Raw genomic sequence first — 17048 nt, forward strand, 5'->3', positions numbered from 1 at the left:
TCTGCTGCTGTCATATGGTATCTGCAGGGTGCTGATGCGAGGAGGCGAGATGTCAGATAAAACGGAATTTTGTTGGCTGGAGAAGCTGAGAGGGAAATTACTCTGAAATTAAGATGACCCATAATTTAAACAGCGCGTGCACCTCCCAGGGGAGGACCTCAGCTGCCTGGAGGTCTCTGGGCAATCCAGGCTGCCTGTCCGCTCCCAGCCCGCTCCTCCGCCTCGCAGCACGCTTGGATTTGTCATAATTTTTCAATTCTTTAACGAAAGAAACGATCGCCACTCATTATCTTCCGTTATTAATGAATTATTTTCATTCACAACTGATGTAACAACAGAACACCCGCTCGAAGGGCCGGGCTCCAGCGCCTGAGCCCAGAGCAACCCCCCCCGGGGGACACCGAGCAGCCCACCCCGCAGGCCCTGGGCGCCCCCGCGGCCCCGCCCCGCCAGCCCCAAGGCCCCGCCCCGGCCCCGCCCCCCGTGACGCGGGCGGCGGCGCGGGTCACGTGTGGCGGAGGCGGAGGCCGGGCCTGCCGCACTCGGAGCCGCCGCCATGCCGCTGCCGCTGCCCGGCCGCCCCCGCCTCGGGCAGGCCCCGCTCCTGGCGCTGCTGCTGCTGGCGCTGGTGGGCCCGGCGCGGCCCATCTCCTTCCAGCTGCCGGGCAAGGCGCGGAAGTGCCTGCGGGAGGAGATCCACCGCGACACGCTGGTCACGGGCGAGTACGAGATCGGCGCCCCGCCGGGCTCCTCCACCGGCCCCTCCGCCAACCTCAAGGTGCGGCCGCGGCGACGCGGGCCGGGGCGGGGGCAGCGGGGGCCGGCCGGGGCGGGCGGCGTGGCCCCGCCTCCCCGGCGTGCGGGGGCAGGGCGGGGGGTGGTGGTGACGTTTTCCACGCGTGACAGCGACCCACGCGCGGGGCTTGCGGCGGCCCGGCCTCTCGCCCGTGGCGCGGGGGGGGCCGGGGCAGCGCTCGCCCGGCCATGGGCTCCGCCGGCTGGAGCCACGTACACGGGTTTGCCCCCGGAGCCGCGCTGCAGCGGCCGCCCCCGGCCGCCACGGCACCTGCGTGCCCGGGGCCCTGCGCGGCAGCCGGGTGAGGCCGCCCAGAGGCCACCGGCCCCGCACGGGGGAAGCGGTCGGTGACGTGGCTTTCCCAGGGCCCCGTCCCGCGGCCGGCCGGGCACGGCGGGCAGGAGCAGCAGGCTGCGGGGACGGGGCCAGCCGGTGCTCCGCCACCGGGGCTCGGTACGCGACATGGCCGTGCAGGAGGGCACGCTTGCTGCCTGGCGGCACGCGTGGGATTTAAGGGGGCAGGTGGTTGCCACAGCGAGGAAAATAATCCTAAAGCGTCTTCGCGGAGTACAGGGGAAGGGTCGGCACAATATATGCCGCTAACCGATGTGACAGGCAGCTATTAAAACTAGAACACTTTGCGTTAATCCTGTCCGCGGTCCGCCTGCCCTGGGCTTTCTTCATTTCCCACCTCACTCCCTAAGGTCCGTGGCTACGTCATCAGTTGGTAACAGCTTTCTGTCTGGTTTTTATTTCTGTCTGGGTGCCCAAAGGCTTCGAAAAGTGTGCAGACAGGGAGCGAACGGTCTGCTCGGGAGTCTCAGAGCTCAGTGTTACTGAGTGAGGATTTGAGGTCTGCTGAAATCAGGTTGCCCTTCCAGCATTGGCCCACAGACGCCTGATGGCCTCGCGTTACTGGCAGTCGTCCTTGGTTATGGCTAGAGAAGGCCATTTCTGGAGTCTTGCTTTTTTAAAAATCTTGTTCTCCTGCTCTTACATCATTTGTAAGAGGAAACTTGTCTGTATATAGGCGGAGGCCTGCAGCTTTAACGCCTTAAAATGTTGCTGTAGTACTTGCCTGGTAAGGAGCATGTGTTTCAGACTGCCACGTTCCCATCTGTCTCTTAACACTTGGTGGTCAGGCCTCCTGGTTCTCTGGTTGCCTGCTCTTAGGTCAACTGACCCCACACAGTCTCTTCCAAAATTCACGGTTATGACAGAGGACTTGTCTAGGGAGGCGGTGAAACGATGAATCCCACGCTTGGGTCTTAGCCTGGCTTTGCTGCTGAAGCTAGTATCCAGGCAGGACTGCTCATGGAAGTTGTTTTTTGGGTTTTGGCGGGTTTTTTCTTCTTTTTATTTTTTTGCAGTTACAATAAAAGTCCTTACTAGTTCAAAAAGCTACAAAGGAGAAATAATAATTCATGCAATTCTTGCTTTCCTTCTTGTTAATATATGCCGTGGCCTCCCAACATGCTGGGCCTATTGTAGGTGCGCTAACCCCTCTGCTAGGTGTGTCTTTGGGTCGATGGGGGAAAGGTTAGCTCAGACATCATGTCTGCAGGTGGGCTCTCTGTCTGCACTGGATGGTCTGCTTCAGTCCCCTGGATCAGGCCACCACATGGAAGAGGTTGGTAGTTAATTCTGGTGGGGCTCAGTTGAGTTCCTGCTGGTGAGCTGAGCTTTGTGTGTGCGCGATACCCCAGCACTAACAGTGGCACCCTCTGTTTGGGAGGAATCCGTGGGCTCTGCCAGCTGGCTGCTGAGGGGCAGCGTTGGTGTGGCTGAGGTCTCCTTTGGGCCTGGCCATGTGCTTCTGCCCCATTGTCAAGGCTGGCAGTTTGGGGAACCGTCGGGCTGTTTGTCAAGGGTGAACAATGCCCTGTCTGTAGGGGATTGCGTTACCGTAAATAACGTTAGAATAGAATGAAAAATCCCTTTCAGGTCAACTCCCCCACACTCATTCTGGCTGGGCTATTAGCAGCTTCCCCCACCCCCGCGTCCCAGCTGAATGGGCAGTGCATTTGGCTGATTTGGGCGATGCTATTCAGTTTTGATGAAAGCAGATAGCAGAGCTTACGCTGTCCAGAATTCTGTTTGTGAGCAGGCTATTGCTAGAGCTGCAAAGGGCAAAAATGGATCAAACTGCATAATATTTGCTAGCTAAAGATTAGCTCTGGTGGCTACAAAGCCCTAAGGGAACAGTGCTTAAAATAATAGGGACGTTTGAGAGCTTTACTGTGTTCTTGTGCCTTGGGATGGAGAACCCAGTGTGCAGATTATGCGGCACCACGCTGATCAAGCATCTTGGTTAATCAGGACCGCTCCGTAACATGCACCATATGGTGAACCAAAACACATGCTTTTACGTTGTGTCTGCGTGGTCCAATGTGGACAGTCGTGTCCTCCAGTGGGGCTCACTCACTTGAGCCGAGTGCTCAAGTGTTCAATAGCCTGGTGACTTCCAGACAGGAGGTGGCTTGTGTCTGGTGGCTTGTGGCAGGAGGTTGGCATCACAGCTGCCCGTGCCTGACTACGCAGGTGTGCTTTCCTCTGCTCGCCGCTTGACTACAGGTAGAGCTCTGAGCAGGCAGCGCGGGAGGAGAACCATGCTCCTCGCTGTTCTCCGACACTGACAAATGCCATATGGTTCAGGGCAGCTACAGCAAATCTGTAACAGGCAATTACAGGATAAGCTGCATCTAGAGGAAGCTTGTTCCTGAAGTCTTGCCTGCTATGGTTTATGCCTGAGGCATGAGGATTTATATGCTTTATTTTTCCTGCCTAATGCAGCAGCTCTCGTTATCCATGTGAAGGTCCGCATCTATTCCAAGTCCAGCAGGATGCTGGCATCAGTGGTATCCCGTGGCAGGGAGTTAATAAGCTTGTTCTAAAAAGAATAGTGTTTCCTTATAAAAAATTTGGGTACATAGCCCTTTTGTATGGCCTTTGTACAAGTAAAAAAAGGCTGTTTTGCTGTTGAAAGGTAGCGTAAAGGAGAATGTCTGACTTATCTTTTCCATACCACAAATTATTTTGTGTACTTCTGTCTTATGTACCTTTAAAATTATTCCCAAGCTTTTTAGTCTCTTCACCTCTAAGACTTTCAAAAGCCCCTCCTAACTTTAGCACCCATGCTTTTTCAGACCTGCTGAAGGATAGAGTTGAGGGAAACTGGGAAACATTCCAGTGGAACACACGCAGTTGATACTCATGCAGTATTGTGACACCTTCAGGGGTTTTTTTACCTCTCTCCATGGTCAGAGTATTTAAACTGGACCGAGCCTTTAATTGAGCACAATGATTTTCAAGTCTGCGTCATGAAATGTGTGTCTTTGGGTTTTTTGTTTTTGTTTTTACTCTTTGTTGAAGCATTTTTGTAGACCTTCTACAGTTTTTGCCTATTCTTAGTTAATTTCATAGACTTAGTGCAAAGCAGTCATTATTCTGTCTGTGTAGTCTGAATTGTCCTGGAGTGGCTGCTTTTATGGATCTTGGCACCCAAACCTTGTATAACTAGGGGCCACACTGGTGGTTCATTTTGAGAGGAATGGACGTGCCCTTCTCCATTTCATCTTCTGGGGAATGAGTCTTTTTTTTTTTTTTTTTTTTGTCCCGTAAGACTTCTCCATATCTCTGTTGCTATGGGAATTTATGAATTGTGTGTGCAAAATGAAGGCAGTGAATAACAGTTTGGTTCAGCTAGAGTTCCTAAATGTATTCTGTATTCGGAGGTTATAGGAGGAAGAGGAATTAGTGTGGTTTTCAGTTTTGGGGTTTTTTTGGTTGGTTGATTGCTTTTTTCCTTTCTTTTTTTTTGTTTTTTTTTTTGTTTAAGAGTGAGTAATTTACCTTAGAGGCACTCTGGATTTTTGCAGCTCCTGGAGCAGGGATGAGGAGGGGAGGAATTCATACAGTTGCAAGGAAGGAGGGAAACTGCTGAAAGGAGAAAGCAGCAGATCTAGAGGGGAGGCTAGGAGAACCCTTTCTGCATGGGCAGTGTGAGCCCGTGGTGGTGAGGCACTGTGTTTCTTACCCTTGTTGTCTCTTACAGATAACCGACTCTGCTGGGCACATCCTGTATGCCAAGGAGGATGCCACTAAAGGCAAGTTTGCCTTCACCACTGAAGACTATGATATGTTTGAGGCCTGCTTTGAGAGCAAGCTTCCCGTAGGTAAGTGCAGTGAAAGGTCTGTTGGCTGCTTCTATCTAGTTTCTGATCAAGCTCGCATAGATGTGTGGTTTAGGGGTAGTGATACTGAGTGTGGCCCACAAAATGCTGTTTGGTTCTTAAAGCTGATTTTCAGGAGGCTGTAGGCTCACTGCAGAATATCTCTATCGGTGTTGCATTTGAAGTAAAGTAAAATTCTCTGGCTGTCATGTAGAGCGCTTGGGTTTCATCTGAAAGGGGAATTGCGTGTTCCTCCCACGGAGGTCACCACAGTTGCAGTGAGTGGCAGTACTGGGGATCAAACCACTTCTCTTTCGCCCATTTCATGCTTCTCCCCATCTTGCAGTCGAGCCAGGACAGAGCAGGATGCCATCGTCTTCAGGACCCTGTCTTTCTCCCCAGCTGACCATCTCTTCCCATTTGGTGGAACGTGATCTCTCCACAATGCATACTTGGCAGCAATTCTGTGTTAGGTTAGCAACCGTTTTCTGGGGTTGGGGGGAGTGTGTGTATAGAGAACGTGGCCTTTGTTTGCACCCGCAACCGCTCTCTTAAGCGGTCAATAAAGGGAAGGGGAAATGAGCAGAACGTCAGCCTTGCATTTGTGCTGCAGGGATGGTTGCCTAACGATCTCAGCGCTCGTTTCCTGTGAGTGTGACGCATGTGCTGCTTTGAGTGGCTGGGCTCAACTTAAGGAAAAATGTGCTGAAAACAGTGAACACGTGGGCTCCAGTCTCATCTGCGGTGGTGTGAGTGCATGTAAGTTTGTAGGTGCTCACATATTTTCACAGTTGCTTTCGGAGTTCTGCTCCCTGGAGCCAGTTCTTCTTAGGTCTTACCCTATAAGATCTCAGAGCATTTCACAGAGCAGTCACTAGCAGCATTCCTCATACCTGTTGAAAGGCAGCCTCTCTTTTGGTGTTCTGTTCCACGTATAAAATGCAAATAGTTTGCAAGTTGAAGAGAACTTTCCAGAAAGAGAAGGCTGTGATCTTTGTTGGGATTGGGAGGGATCTGGCTTGTAACACCTCTTCTATAGCGTTTTATAGATAAGGCAGTGACCCCAAATGTTCATGATTTTGCTTTTACTTCACTCCAGAAGTAGGGCTTCCAAATGCTCCTTAACACATCGAGACATGCAGGCACTAATGACTCATCTAGGAGTCACTCGTGCTATTTACTGTCCGACACCTGGGTATTTGGGAAGTCTCCAGACAGTCCTGCAGAACCTTTCATAGCTTTGCTGTGATCACACACTGAAGTGGGAAAGGCTTCTTTCTTTAGTTGTGTCTAGACTCTTATTTCAGGGCTTATGACCAGGGGTTTCTTGCCTAGGCTGGGCCCCTTATAGCTCTTTTGGTTGTAACAAATATTTGTTCTCTGGCTCCCTTGTATTGTTGCAAGTTTGTTTGAAAGCTTTCAGTACTGATGAGGATAAAACATTTCTAAATGCAGCTTCTGCCTGATGACCAGTGGGGCGTTGAGGTGCCAAAGTCTAGAGCTGTTCAATTGAGCAGCTGGATCCTCTTCTGCAGGCTTTCTCTTTAGGGGCCTCCAAGCTGCCAGTTTCTTTTTGGACCCAGGTACCCCAGTACTGCCTTGCTAAAGAGAGATGCTGCATGGTGAGTATCTTCAGATTTCCCGTGCCTGTGCTGGAAATCAAGGCAGTATTAAAGTAAGGGAGGCAGTACTGTGAGGCTTGATCATCTGCAGGACTTGGTTAAGGTACTGTGGGAGAAGTAACCACGTCACAGGGAAGCGCATGGTTTCCTCTGTAAGGTCAGCATGGGAATGGGGGAACTGACCAAGTGCTGTTTTATCCCCATGTTTCTCTTTAAAGGTTTTGGGTTTTTCCCCCCACAGTCTCAAGTAAGTGGTCAGGACTTGTGCGGCAGCCAAGGAGGATGTTGGTGGACTGGAAGAGAAAAACTGTTGGCAGAGGAAGCCCAGAGCCGTTGGGACCCGAGGGATCTAAGCAACTGGGATTTCTCAATCCCTAACCACAGAAATGAGGAAGAGGAAGTGAGGAGGAGGTCCTGTTTAGAAGGTCCACCTTATCAGAGTGGAGGAGTTCTTAGGGTGCTTTTTGGAACTTTGGGGGTTTGCATGACAGGCTTTTTCCCCTCTCTTCCACCGTGGAAGAATCCTGTCTTCCTGAGCAGTGCTCTGTTCCCAGACATGCTTACTCTCACACCGTATGCTAATCTCTGAGACAGACAGCCTGGCCTTGCTACGTGCTCCCCTGTAGGGCCTGCGTGCTAATCTCTACCTCTTTGCTCCTTCTATAATCTGTCTCTTTGCAAATTTTCTTAAGAGTGTTATGGCTTATTTTTTCTGGAATTTCTGTGGGAAAATTTTCTGACGTCCAGTTCAACCATCGTGGTTTTCCACTGACTTTGCAAATTAGGAGCTCCCCTAATCTCCCTGGAAACAGTTCTGTGCTCATGTGAGATGATCTCTTGAAGACCTCCTGTGGGAAGTAGGTATCAGTTTAGTTCAGGATCTCTGGGATTTAACTGTTTTTCTCTTTGCTGCTGATCCAGGCTGCTCTGGTGAGCAGAAGGAACAGGGAGTTACTGAGGATCTGATGGGCATGAAGGGAGCTGCTTAGTGCCCTGGGCTCCGTAAACTCATAGAAGAGCAGCTTGAGTTTTTCCAGGCCAGTCCCTGACAACATTAACCTCTTTCGGAATGTCTGCTTTCCATCCCTTTGCACCCAGCAGCTCTTCTGGTTTCTTACTGCCTCTTGGCAGCTCTCTGTTCCAGCCTGACAAATTAATCCTTCCAGTTCTGTTCTCCTGTTCACTAGCCTTTTCATCTTTCTCATCTCTTCCTGGAAGCTCCAGCTCTCCATCCAAGTTGCTGTAATTTAAACAACTTTAAAAAAAAACCTCTTGCTGAACTGTGTGCTTTGAATTTTCTTCTCTTCTGCAGCTACTGTTGGCTGCCCTACCTGCCAGTCTCCAGGCGTGCTGGTATATGTATGGCATAAGCGGTCAAAACTTGTGGTTGGAGACAGGAGCACTGGGTGGTTGTCTACAGCCTGTCTGTTAAAGAACAGTGCAGGGATTTTAATTTGTTCTTACAGTAACCGGTCTTCCATAAGAAAATACAAAATTTCATCCTAATCCCGATTTATCTGTTGGGCTCTTACATAGCTGGGTTTGAATTTTGAGCTCCTGAAAGTTAAGGAACAGTTTGTAGTTGATAGGGACCACCTTGTCAGTAGGTTATTCTGTGTTCTGCTAGTGGTACAGGTGATTCTGGTCTGGTGTTGAGGAGCTGTTCAGTGGGTAGAGAGAAAATTGGGGTTGTTGTATTGAAGACCGGGAGTATCTTCCTAGCTATGACTGGAGTGACCCAGTGTAACCTGTACATTTAATTTGTTTGTGGACTGAGGGAATGTCCATCTGGCAAACTCCTAAAGTAGAGTGTGAGTATTGGACGTGCTCCTGGATAAAGACTCTGAAATTCATAGTATAAGTGAATTCGGACTTGGTGTTTTGCTGGCAGCCAGCTGAGGACAACTGTATGGCCAAAGTGCTGGGATTTGGGAATGTGTTATGTACAGACATTTCCTTGGTGGGTGGTATAGTGGGATATGATACTTGGGTCAGATGATGTGCTGCATTCTTTGGGGTATGTTGTATGCCTATCCTATATATATATATAGATACATAAAAACATAATTTTCTTACGAATGTTCTCAGATATGACAGTCAGATGAAAGTTCTCAGATATGACAGTCAGAAGAACCGATTGGCCATAGGTGTCTCTAGCCTGGGGGCTACAGCCTTAAAAGATACCTGCTGTGCTGTTGACTGCAGCCTTATTCTACGCACTGTTTGTGGAACTTCAGCTGGCAGTTCTCTGAAGTGGTGTTTTCTCAGCTTCAGAAGCCTCTGCCATCTCAGGGTTTGCGTTAGCAGTGTGGATCTCAGCCATCTGAGCTGTTCTTTCCCTGAAAAGATATGCTGGTAAAGGGATTGCCTTCGTTTCTACAAACGCTGCAGCATGCAAGGGTCAGTAGTCCCCATATGCCATATTCCTCAATTTGGAGCAGTTTACCTTCTGCTCCTTTGGATGGAAAATCATTTACAACCCAGTAACCTTGACAAGTTGCCGGTGCGCTTCCTACTAGGAGGACCGTGGGCTTCCCAGTTGAATATCTGTCCCTCTAGTGACTTGTTTTTCACCAGGCTGTCTCATAGCAGCTGGTATTCATCTTCTAATCCTCTGCAGTTTTTACAGTGATTTGCATCCTACACACATTTAGTGCTTTTAGTTACAGCTTGTTCTCATTATCTTTGGGAGGCTCTCCTACAGTCAGGATTTATTGTGAAGTCTCTGTATTTTTAGGCTGGACTGTGCTGCCTTCGCAGTTAGCTGCAGACATGGAGGGAGGGGAGGGATATTGTGAGCTCTTCCTCTGTGGTGGGGAGAGCTGGTGATTTCCTGGCAGGCTGAATGTTTCGCACAATGAATCCTTTCATTATGCTTCCAGGAACAGGGAGGATGCCGGACCAGCTCGTGATTCTGGACATGAAGCATGGAGTTGAAGCAAAGAACTACGAGGAGGTATGTCCCCTGGCTGCCTGCACTGCAGGCTCCCCTTTCCCAGCACTCACGTGATGCCATTTGTAGATCTGGGGCTCATGATGGGAAGCTGTTTTCCCAGTGGTGATGAAAGCCTGTCTGCAACCTACAATTCCAGTGAAGCTTTGTGTGTTAGGAGAGAGGGGAAAAAAAAGACAAACATCAACTGAAATTAATTCTCTACTCTGGGAACTGGAGCCTAATGTGTGAATTTCTTTGCTAGGACAGCATGACCCAGCTTCTGGGCATAGGCATCAGAAGCAACAAGATACGGAGATGTGAAGTTTCCCAAGCCCCAGCAGCGGAGGGCATTTTAGGTTAATATCAGATCCTCCTAAAGGTCAAGTTGTGATGTTACTGTTCTTACTTTCCCGACTGTGAGATGTCCCAGCTCAACAGCCCTGAAATGGCGCCTGTGCGTTTCGAAGAACTGGCAGCGTATCAACATAAAGGTGTTTGGCAGACTAACAGCTGGTGTGAAATGGGTGTTTGGTTTGAAGGCGTGACATTGCAAATAGGCATAAAGCCTAAATGTTTCCATCTTAAGAGGACATAGTTTTCTTAGACCCAAGAGCCAGCTGTGTGGAATAGCAGCTGCTTTGTGGCTGGGACAGTCCTGGCTGGTTTGGATGCTGAATTTTGATGGTTGCTACTATGCTTTTGGCTTACTAGAATTCGGGGTCAGTGAGCCCCCAGCACAGAGCCTGTGCCTGAGAAAACGAGAGTTGTTGGCAGAGAAAGATTCCTGCAAATGATTGTGTGTCTGCTGTGCACAAAAGCATGGAACATGCCTTAGGGAGGGCAGTGGGTAGCAGAGGATGCTGTTTATGGTGCCAGTTAGAAAAAGAAAAATTTCTGAGACGGTAATGCTGGAGTTTTTGTATCTTTTTGAGCTTTGGGCTAGCTGGTCCTGCATGGCTGAAGTCAGTCTAGAGCACATCCTACGTGGGGAGTAAAAAAGCACTTGGGGTCAGGGAAGAGCAGAGCAATCATTGCACCAGCTGTCTGGCAACCCGCTACTAAAGGATTACAAGATGTTGAAATCTTATGGGATGACCCCATAGAGCGTAAGTGGGAGAATTATGGTGACTGCATTTACAGAATCTCTTTAAATACAACCCCACAGCATATTCTGAGTTATATTACTGTAGCACCACCTAGAAGTGTTGTGCCTGTGCAGAAAGGTTCTCCTATGACTGTATATCTACATGCTCACTGTTTGTACTGATAAAATTGTCTTGGAATAAAAGTAAATATCCATTATGCATGTCAGCTTAGTTAGATCAATGGAAAAGGTCCACAGACGAATGTGAGAAAAGAAGAATTTAGATTTGCAGTCCCACCTGATACCAAATGGAGATCTTGGCAGCCCTGGCAAGCGTCCTTGACTTGTGAAGACCTCTCAGAGGGGCAGACTGTGTTGAGCCTTGTTGAGCAGCGTGTCTGCAAAGGACTCAGACTGGTTTAATGTTTGCACAGCTGCTACAGATGTTTAGCCACACTGCTTTGCAGTCTGTTTTCTTTTTTTTTTTTATTCCCTCTCCCCAGGTTGCTGTAGTATTTGTGGGTTTTGACTTGACTGGTTGCTGTAAGGCCTCAGAGGGCAGGACTGTTGCTCAGGTTTCCTGGAATTGATGCCTTTTTGAGCCTTTTGCTTGTGATGTTCGTGTGCTGTAAGGTGCCAATGACCTGTCTTCTGTCCCGAGTTGTTCTTGTTGAATTGCTGCAAGGAGACTTGATGGGGGGAGTTGAACGAGGGTCACTGATACCCTGCTTGTGCATGGATACATGCAGTTAGAAGAGGGGTAACATCCAAGTCTGGCTTTGTAAGCTTTCATAGATCTGGACATTCTTGGAGCAAAGCAACTTGGAGAGTGAGCTGGGTTAGAAAAGCTAACTGCATGGCAGTGTTATACCTTAGTTCTCTGGGGTAGGGAGGAATAACTTTCTGTATTTGATAAGTAGAAATGAAGGTAGGGAAGAGTGAAAAGACTTTTCAGAGGGCACCAAGAAGGCTTGGTGATCTGGGTTCCTTTCCAGATCAGCTGTTCCTTGTCAATTCTTGGCTACAGTGTGTCTCTTCCTATGCTAGGAAGAGAGTTAGGCTTTGACAGATCTTTGAGTGGCCCCTGAGGAGTTCAGTGGAGTTGTCATGTCAGTTCTGGTGGTTCAGATGTTCATTCTAGGAGATGATGGTGTTCCATCATCACAAGTGCTTGGTGGGTTTTTTACAAAAATCCCTTGGAGCGGCTGTGCATATTGGCTTCTCTAGGGACGAAAGAGGTTCCGGGATGTGCATTTCAGAGTGCACGCAGCACTAAAAGTAGCTATCAGATGATCCTAGCTACACCTATTAAGAGCAGCTGAAGGGATGCAGGATGCAGCAGACAAGCCTTGTTTTTCCCCAGTGGAACCTTTATAGCCTTCTGTGAATGAGGAAAGGTGCCCTCCAGGAACATCGTGGAGCTGGTCAGTGTGGGGCTCTCTTGTCAGTAGAGCTGCCTGAGTCTTTGTGTGTGTTACAGACCTGCTGCTCTAGCTTCCTCAGCAGTCTGGGCCATAGGCATGCTTAAACGGGTGCGAGTTTTTCAGCAAAGCCCTGCTGGCAGGTATGTGTCCAGGCCACTAGAAAGCAGCAGGGGTTTAACCTCCTGTTTCCTATCTCTCCTCACAAACGTTCACCAAATTGACACTGCCGTGCTGGCAAAGCTGTAATATACAGCTCACCTCAGCATAAAAAGCCTCAGATGACTGCTTGATGGCTTGCTACTTGCCAGGATATGTGTGTCATGTGAAGACCCTTCAGTGAAACAGCTGATCAGCTAGCACTGGCCTGGTCCCGAGCATCTCCTCAGGTGGGCTCTGACACCCAGGCAGCTGCCTCTGGAAGTGGTGTTTTGGTGATGCTTGCACCCTGGGCACCCTGTTGCCTGCCTGTCAGCACAGACCACTGAGAGATGCTGTCCTGTGGCTTATGTCTGAGTAATTCTGTGTGGCTGTGAGACCGTTGGTAAGCTGCAGGTGTCAATGTGCTTTCTGTAGTTTTCTGTAGCACATCTTTCTTCTGCTGCATTACTTGGGGACACGGCATCTAGCCTTCATGGCAGGTGCCTGTCGCTTCTTGGCAATAGCGGCAAATTCTATGCAAGAACCAGAGTTACTCAAACTCCATGCTGTAGCAGTGGCAGGAGTTGCAGCTAGCTTCCTTTGAGCAATGTCCTTGTGTCACAGATTTTACATAATGTGTAGTCAGGTTACAGCCAGGACGGGTGAAGGCACACATGTTTTCACATCCAACTTTAAATAGCTGCTGTTGTGGACCATGCTTTCTAACTGTATTTCCTGTGGACTTTTCTTTTTTGGATACAACCCTGTGACTTGTAGGACTGTGGGTTGCCTGTGCTGCGCAAAAATGATGTCCTCTAAAACCAGCTTTTATGAGGGAAGTGTATTTTTCTTTTTTCCTTCTTCAACTGGCTCGGTGGCAGCCTGTCCCATACGTATTCCAGCAGCGCCACCTGGTGGCTTGAGGCAGATGGAGCACTTCGTAGCGGCGTGGTCCCTACCAAGAGCCTATGCAGCCCTTGAGGTTGTCAGTCGTAAGTGATGAAAAAAGCCCTGAGCTCTCGTGGGTGTAATCAAACCATTACCCTTTTATTACTACTGGGAATCAGGCTGCTTTCTGGGGCGTGTGGCAACGGTGAGTCTCGGTGCTAATATCCTATGTGCCTATAGAACAGTATCGTATGCGTATGTAAGTTAGTCACCTATATCTCACTCTGATTTCTATTCACTGGAGGTTTAGTCATGTGGCAGGCTCTTCTACCCACTCCTCAGAAGCCAACTGTAAATAAGCTAACGTTAGGCTGAATAAGGAAGAAATGTGCTTGTAGGCATGCTGTGCTCCTCCGTTGTGTAGGAGGGGTAGTAGGAAAGTGTGTTTCAGAGAACAGGTGGGAGAAGTGATAGTGTTTTATGCAGTGGTAATTTCTGGCTTGTAGAGGTGCTTCCCTGGGGGAAGGATGTCCCAGATTTGTAGTGTGTGAGGAGGAGTGGTTCAAACTGGCAGTAAAAACCCATGTGGGGGAGCTTTTGGTTTTGGCTCGGTGATTGCCTGACTCTTCTGTTTTCTAGATTGCTAAAGTGGAGAAGTTGAAGCCTCTGGAAGTAGAACTGAGGCGCCTGGAAGATCTTTCAGAGTCCATTGTTAATGACTTTGCTTATATGAAGAAACGAGAAGAAGAGATGAGGGACACGAATGGTAAGTGACTGTGTGCTCCTTCAGAGGGATGGAGCTCTAAGACCCCTTACTTACTTCTGCTGGGTGTGTTACTAGCACGGCATTTGGAGAGCAAGCCCTTGTAGCGGTCTCTGTCCCTTCTGTTCCTAGTAAGGGAAACCTGCTGATACTTCTCTCCTTCTGAAGCAATCGCTGAGTCTCGTGTGTCCCACCTCCAGAATTTCTTTCTCCATCCTGAATGTGGGTTACTCTGTACCATTTAATGTTGCCCACTGACCACAGTTTCACCTTGTTCTCTCTCATGATCCTTCTTGTTCCCTCTGTGTTTACTGAGTACTGCTGGTGCTTGGGTGCCCTTGCCTTCGTGCTGTATGATACCTTGCCTTCGAAGGGTGGGGAGAGGAAATCCTGGGAACTTTGCTCTCTTGAGGCACATCCTGTGATGCAAGCTCCTGTGCAATGGTATATTGTCTGTTTCAGAGTCAACAAACACCCGGGTTCTGTACTTCAGCATTTTCTCCATGTGCTGTCTCATCGGACTGGCCACCTGGCAGGTTTTCTACCTGCGTCGCTTCTTCAAGGCCAAGAAACTGATTGAGTAAAGGAGCAAGTCCTCCTCCCCCTCCTCTCAGACCCAGCTGGACACCGCTGGGACCCAGCTGTGGCCCCCTGGAGCCATCTCACAGATGATACCCACTGACTGGAGCTTTTCTGCAGGAACTTGGACCCTAAAGGGGGAGGGGAACCTAAACGTTGGAGGCAACGGGGGACTTGTGAAATCCTGTTGGATGTTGAGGGTGGGGGAGGTTTTGATGGGTTTGGGTATTCTTGGGGCAGTGATTAAATAAAAAAAAAAAGATGTTTCCACGACAGCTGCAGCAAGTTTTTTGCGCTGTCTGTTCTCCTTTTATAATCTTGGCTTGATGATGTCTCCCATCTGTCTGTGACTGTAGTGTTACTCTGAGCCACTTGACCCTGCTGAGCTCTTTAGGTGCCATGCAGTGGGCACCAGGGCAGAGCGGGACATTCCCTGTTCTGACCAGCCGGGATCTAAGCCCTGTGCAAATGGAGGTGAGTACAAAGCGATAGGATTCATCATTCCAGCAGGGCCTGAGGATAGAGGGAGGTCCAAGGTTTGGTCCCTGTCGTGGACCTCTGTGTTTCTCCCTGTGGGAGCTGGTGTCTGTGCTGACGGGTCAGGGCACTCGAGCATACGGTGGTTCAGCCTGGAGGAAGGGGAGCCTTGGAAGTAGGGCTTGGGAGCATGTTTGAGCTTGGAAAGGAGAAGCCTGCTCTTGCTCAGATAAGCTGTCCAGCCTTGGTCCTGCCCTTGCTCCACATGTTTGTCTTGGATTTGCCTCTCTTGTTCTGAAATGGTGCAGCAGCTTTCCTGAAAGCCTTGGTCAGGGACGGCCTTTTGTGTAGCAGACGGGAGGCCTCCATCAGATACAGTCACAGAGCAAATAAGAGCAGGTTGTGCTGCAAAACTTGGGCTTACATTGAGCAGGAGACTTTTCTTATCTAACAGTGTGGTGTTTATCCAGCAGGCAGCTGGCTGGACCTCGTTTTTGAGACCTCAGAGCCAAGTGGGCTGCTGCTCACATGAAATACGAGGGCCTGTACCCTGTGTTGAGCTCTGAGGGTGCAAGGGTGCCTTGCAGGTTGGCAGAGGAGTTGGAAGAATGTGGATGAACTCAGAAAAGCAGTACAGGGTAGGAATAGGCTAATTCTATGTCTGGGGGAGTCTGAACTGTGCCCTTAATGTAATTGTTATTCTCCTTTGCGGTACTAGAGAGAGCAAGTAGCTTCTTGTCGTTTCTCAGCCATCCAGATGGCATGATGTTAAATAAGCCAGGCTGGGAAAAAACAGGCAGGTTAACTTCCTGGACTTACTTGCTGCAGTTTTCAGGCAGTGATTAAAATTCTTCCACCTTCCCTGCATTCCTTCAGTGCAAATGGTTCAGCAGCACAGCATTCTGGTGTCATGTGCCTAGACACTTCTGGCTAGGGAAGGGGTTGTCATGGCCCTGGGCCTGGCCTACCATTCTGAAAACATGGATTTATGATTTCTGACCTGAATCTGATCTGTTGCTGGGAAGGAAATGGTTGTCCGGGGGGAGGCAATGGGAAAGAGGATGAAAAGACGACCTCTCATCATCTAAATACATTAGTACTTTCCCTCCCCTTTGCCATTGCGAAGTTACTGGAGTTGTTAGTTCCACCGGTAAGTGCTTAGATTGCTTTTAATTTGTTTCTTTTTTGATAAAGCCATATTAAGAATCCACATCCACTCCTCTGCCCTTGCATCAATTTTATCCTTGTATGTTTTTGAAAGCTGTTATAGTGCAGAACAGCAGTGATGCCACAGGACTGAATTACAGAAGTCATTTGAAGGTAGTTTAAGGTCCTACAGTTTGAAGCCTGTAGATCTGTTAAGGTTCTGCTTTTGTTTTTATATAACTTGAAAAGACAGTACAAGAAAGGGGCTTTTCCAGTCTTGTCTGTTTTGATATCCTCTCCCCGTCCTTATCTGAGTACAAAGATACCTGTATCTTAAAAATGGTGGTGAGGCCTTAAGTTCCCCAGGTGACTGTTACAGTGTCATTGTTCTGGTGTTACGTTTTGACCTTCACTGTACTGGTATGGTTACTGGGGAGCAGGTGCGGGGGACTGGTGTGGATTTACCTGTAATGACTGGTTGGGGGATTTTTGTCAACTTTCTCAAATAAAATTTCTTTGGGGAAAACCAACCCACCACAGTTGTCCGTGTGAGTCTTTTCCTCTTACATGCACATTCCTACCAGATGCCGTTTCCTACAAGCTAATGTGTCACAGGAAGCAGCAAGTACACAGACACCCACCATCGCCACCGCCCCTGCAAGCCTTTGGGTTACTGTAGCAACAGTTAATTTCTAAAGAATTTGAGAATTCTGACCTGGGAAAGGTACCGGCTGCAGAGACTTCCCTGGGAGTGGGACTGGCACAGCAAGCAAGGTGTCTCTAATGCAAGTTACTCTTGGCCTTTCTTCTTTCCACTTCTTAATTATATCCCCTTATGTGGAAGAATTTTGAGGCTGAGAGTGAGAGGGCTGGCACTCTAGATAGAGATCCAGTTTTTCCACTGTCAGCTCCCACATAAAATGTAGTTCATTAAGACAAATGGAATTACTTTGTTTTGTGCTTTAGAGGAAATTTTACATTGTTGCAAAGATGAATTGGTCCTGTGTGAGTAGCAGATGCTTCC

General features: G+C 49.0%; 1 protein-coding gene across 1 annotated transcript; it reads left to right on the top strand.

Moving 5' to 3' along the window:
• The first annotated feature begins 500 nt into the window (after positions 1 to 500).
• On the top strand, positions 501 to 16554 carry TMED10 (transmembrane p24 trafficking protein 10). Its single transcript, XM_080395849.1, has 5 exons — positions 501 to 778; positions 4851 to 4971; positions 9473 to 9546; positions 13699 to 13825; positions 14285 to 16554. The coding sequence occupies exons 1-5, from the start codon at positions 557 to 559 to the stop codon at positions 14404 to 14406; spliced, it is 666 nt and encodes a 221-aa protein (XP_080251975.1). The 5' UTR covers positions 501 to 556; the 3' UTR covers positions 14407 to 16554.
• The last annotated feature ends 494 nt before the right edge of the window (positions 16555 to 17048 follow it).

Source organism: Falco punctatus (assembly GCF_963210335.1).
Source record: "Falco punctatus genome assembly, chromosome: 7".
NCBI lineage: Eukaryota > Metazoa > Chordata > Aves > Falconiformes > Falconidae > Falco > Falco punctatus.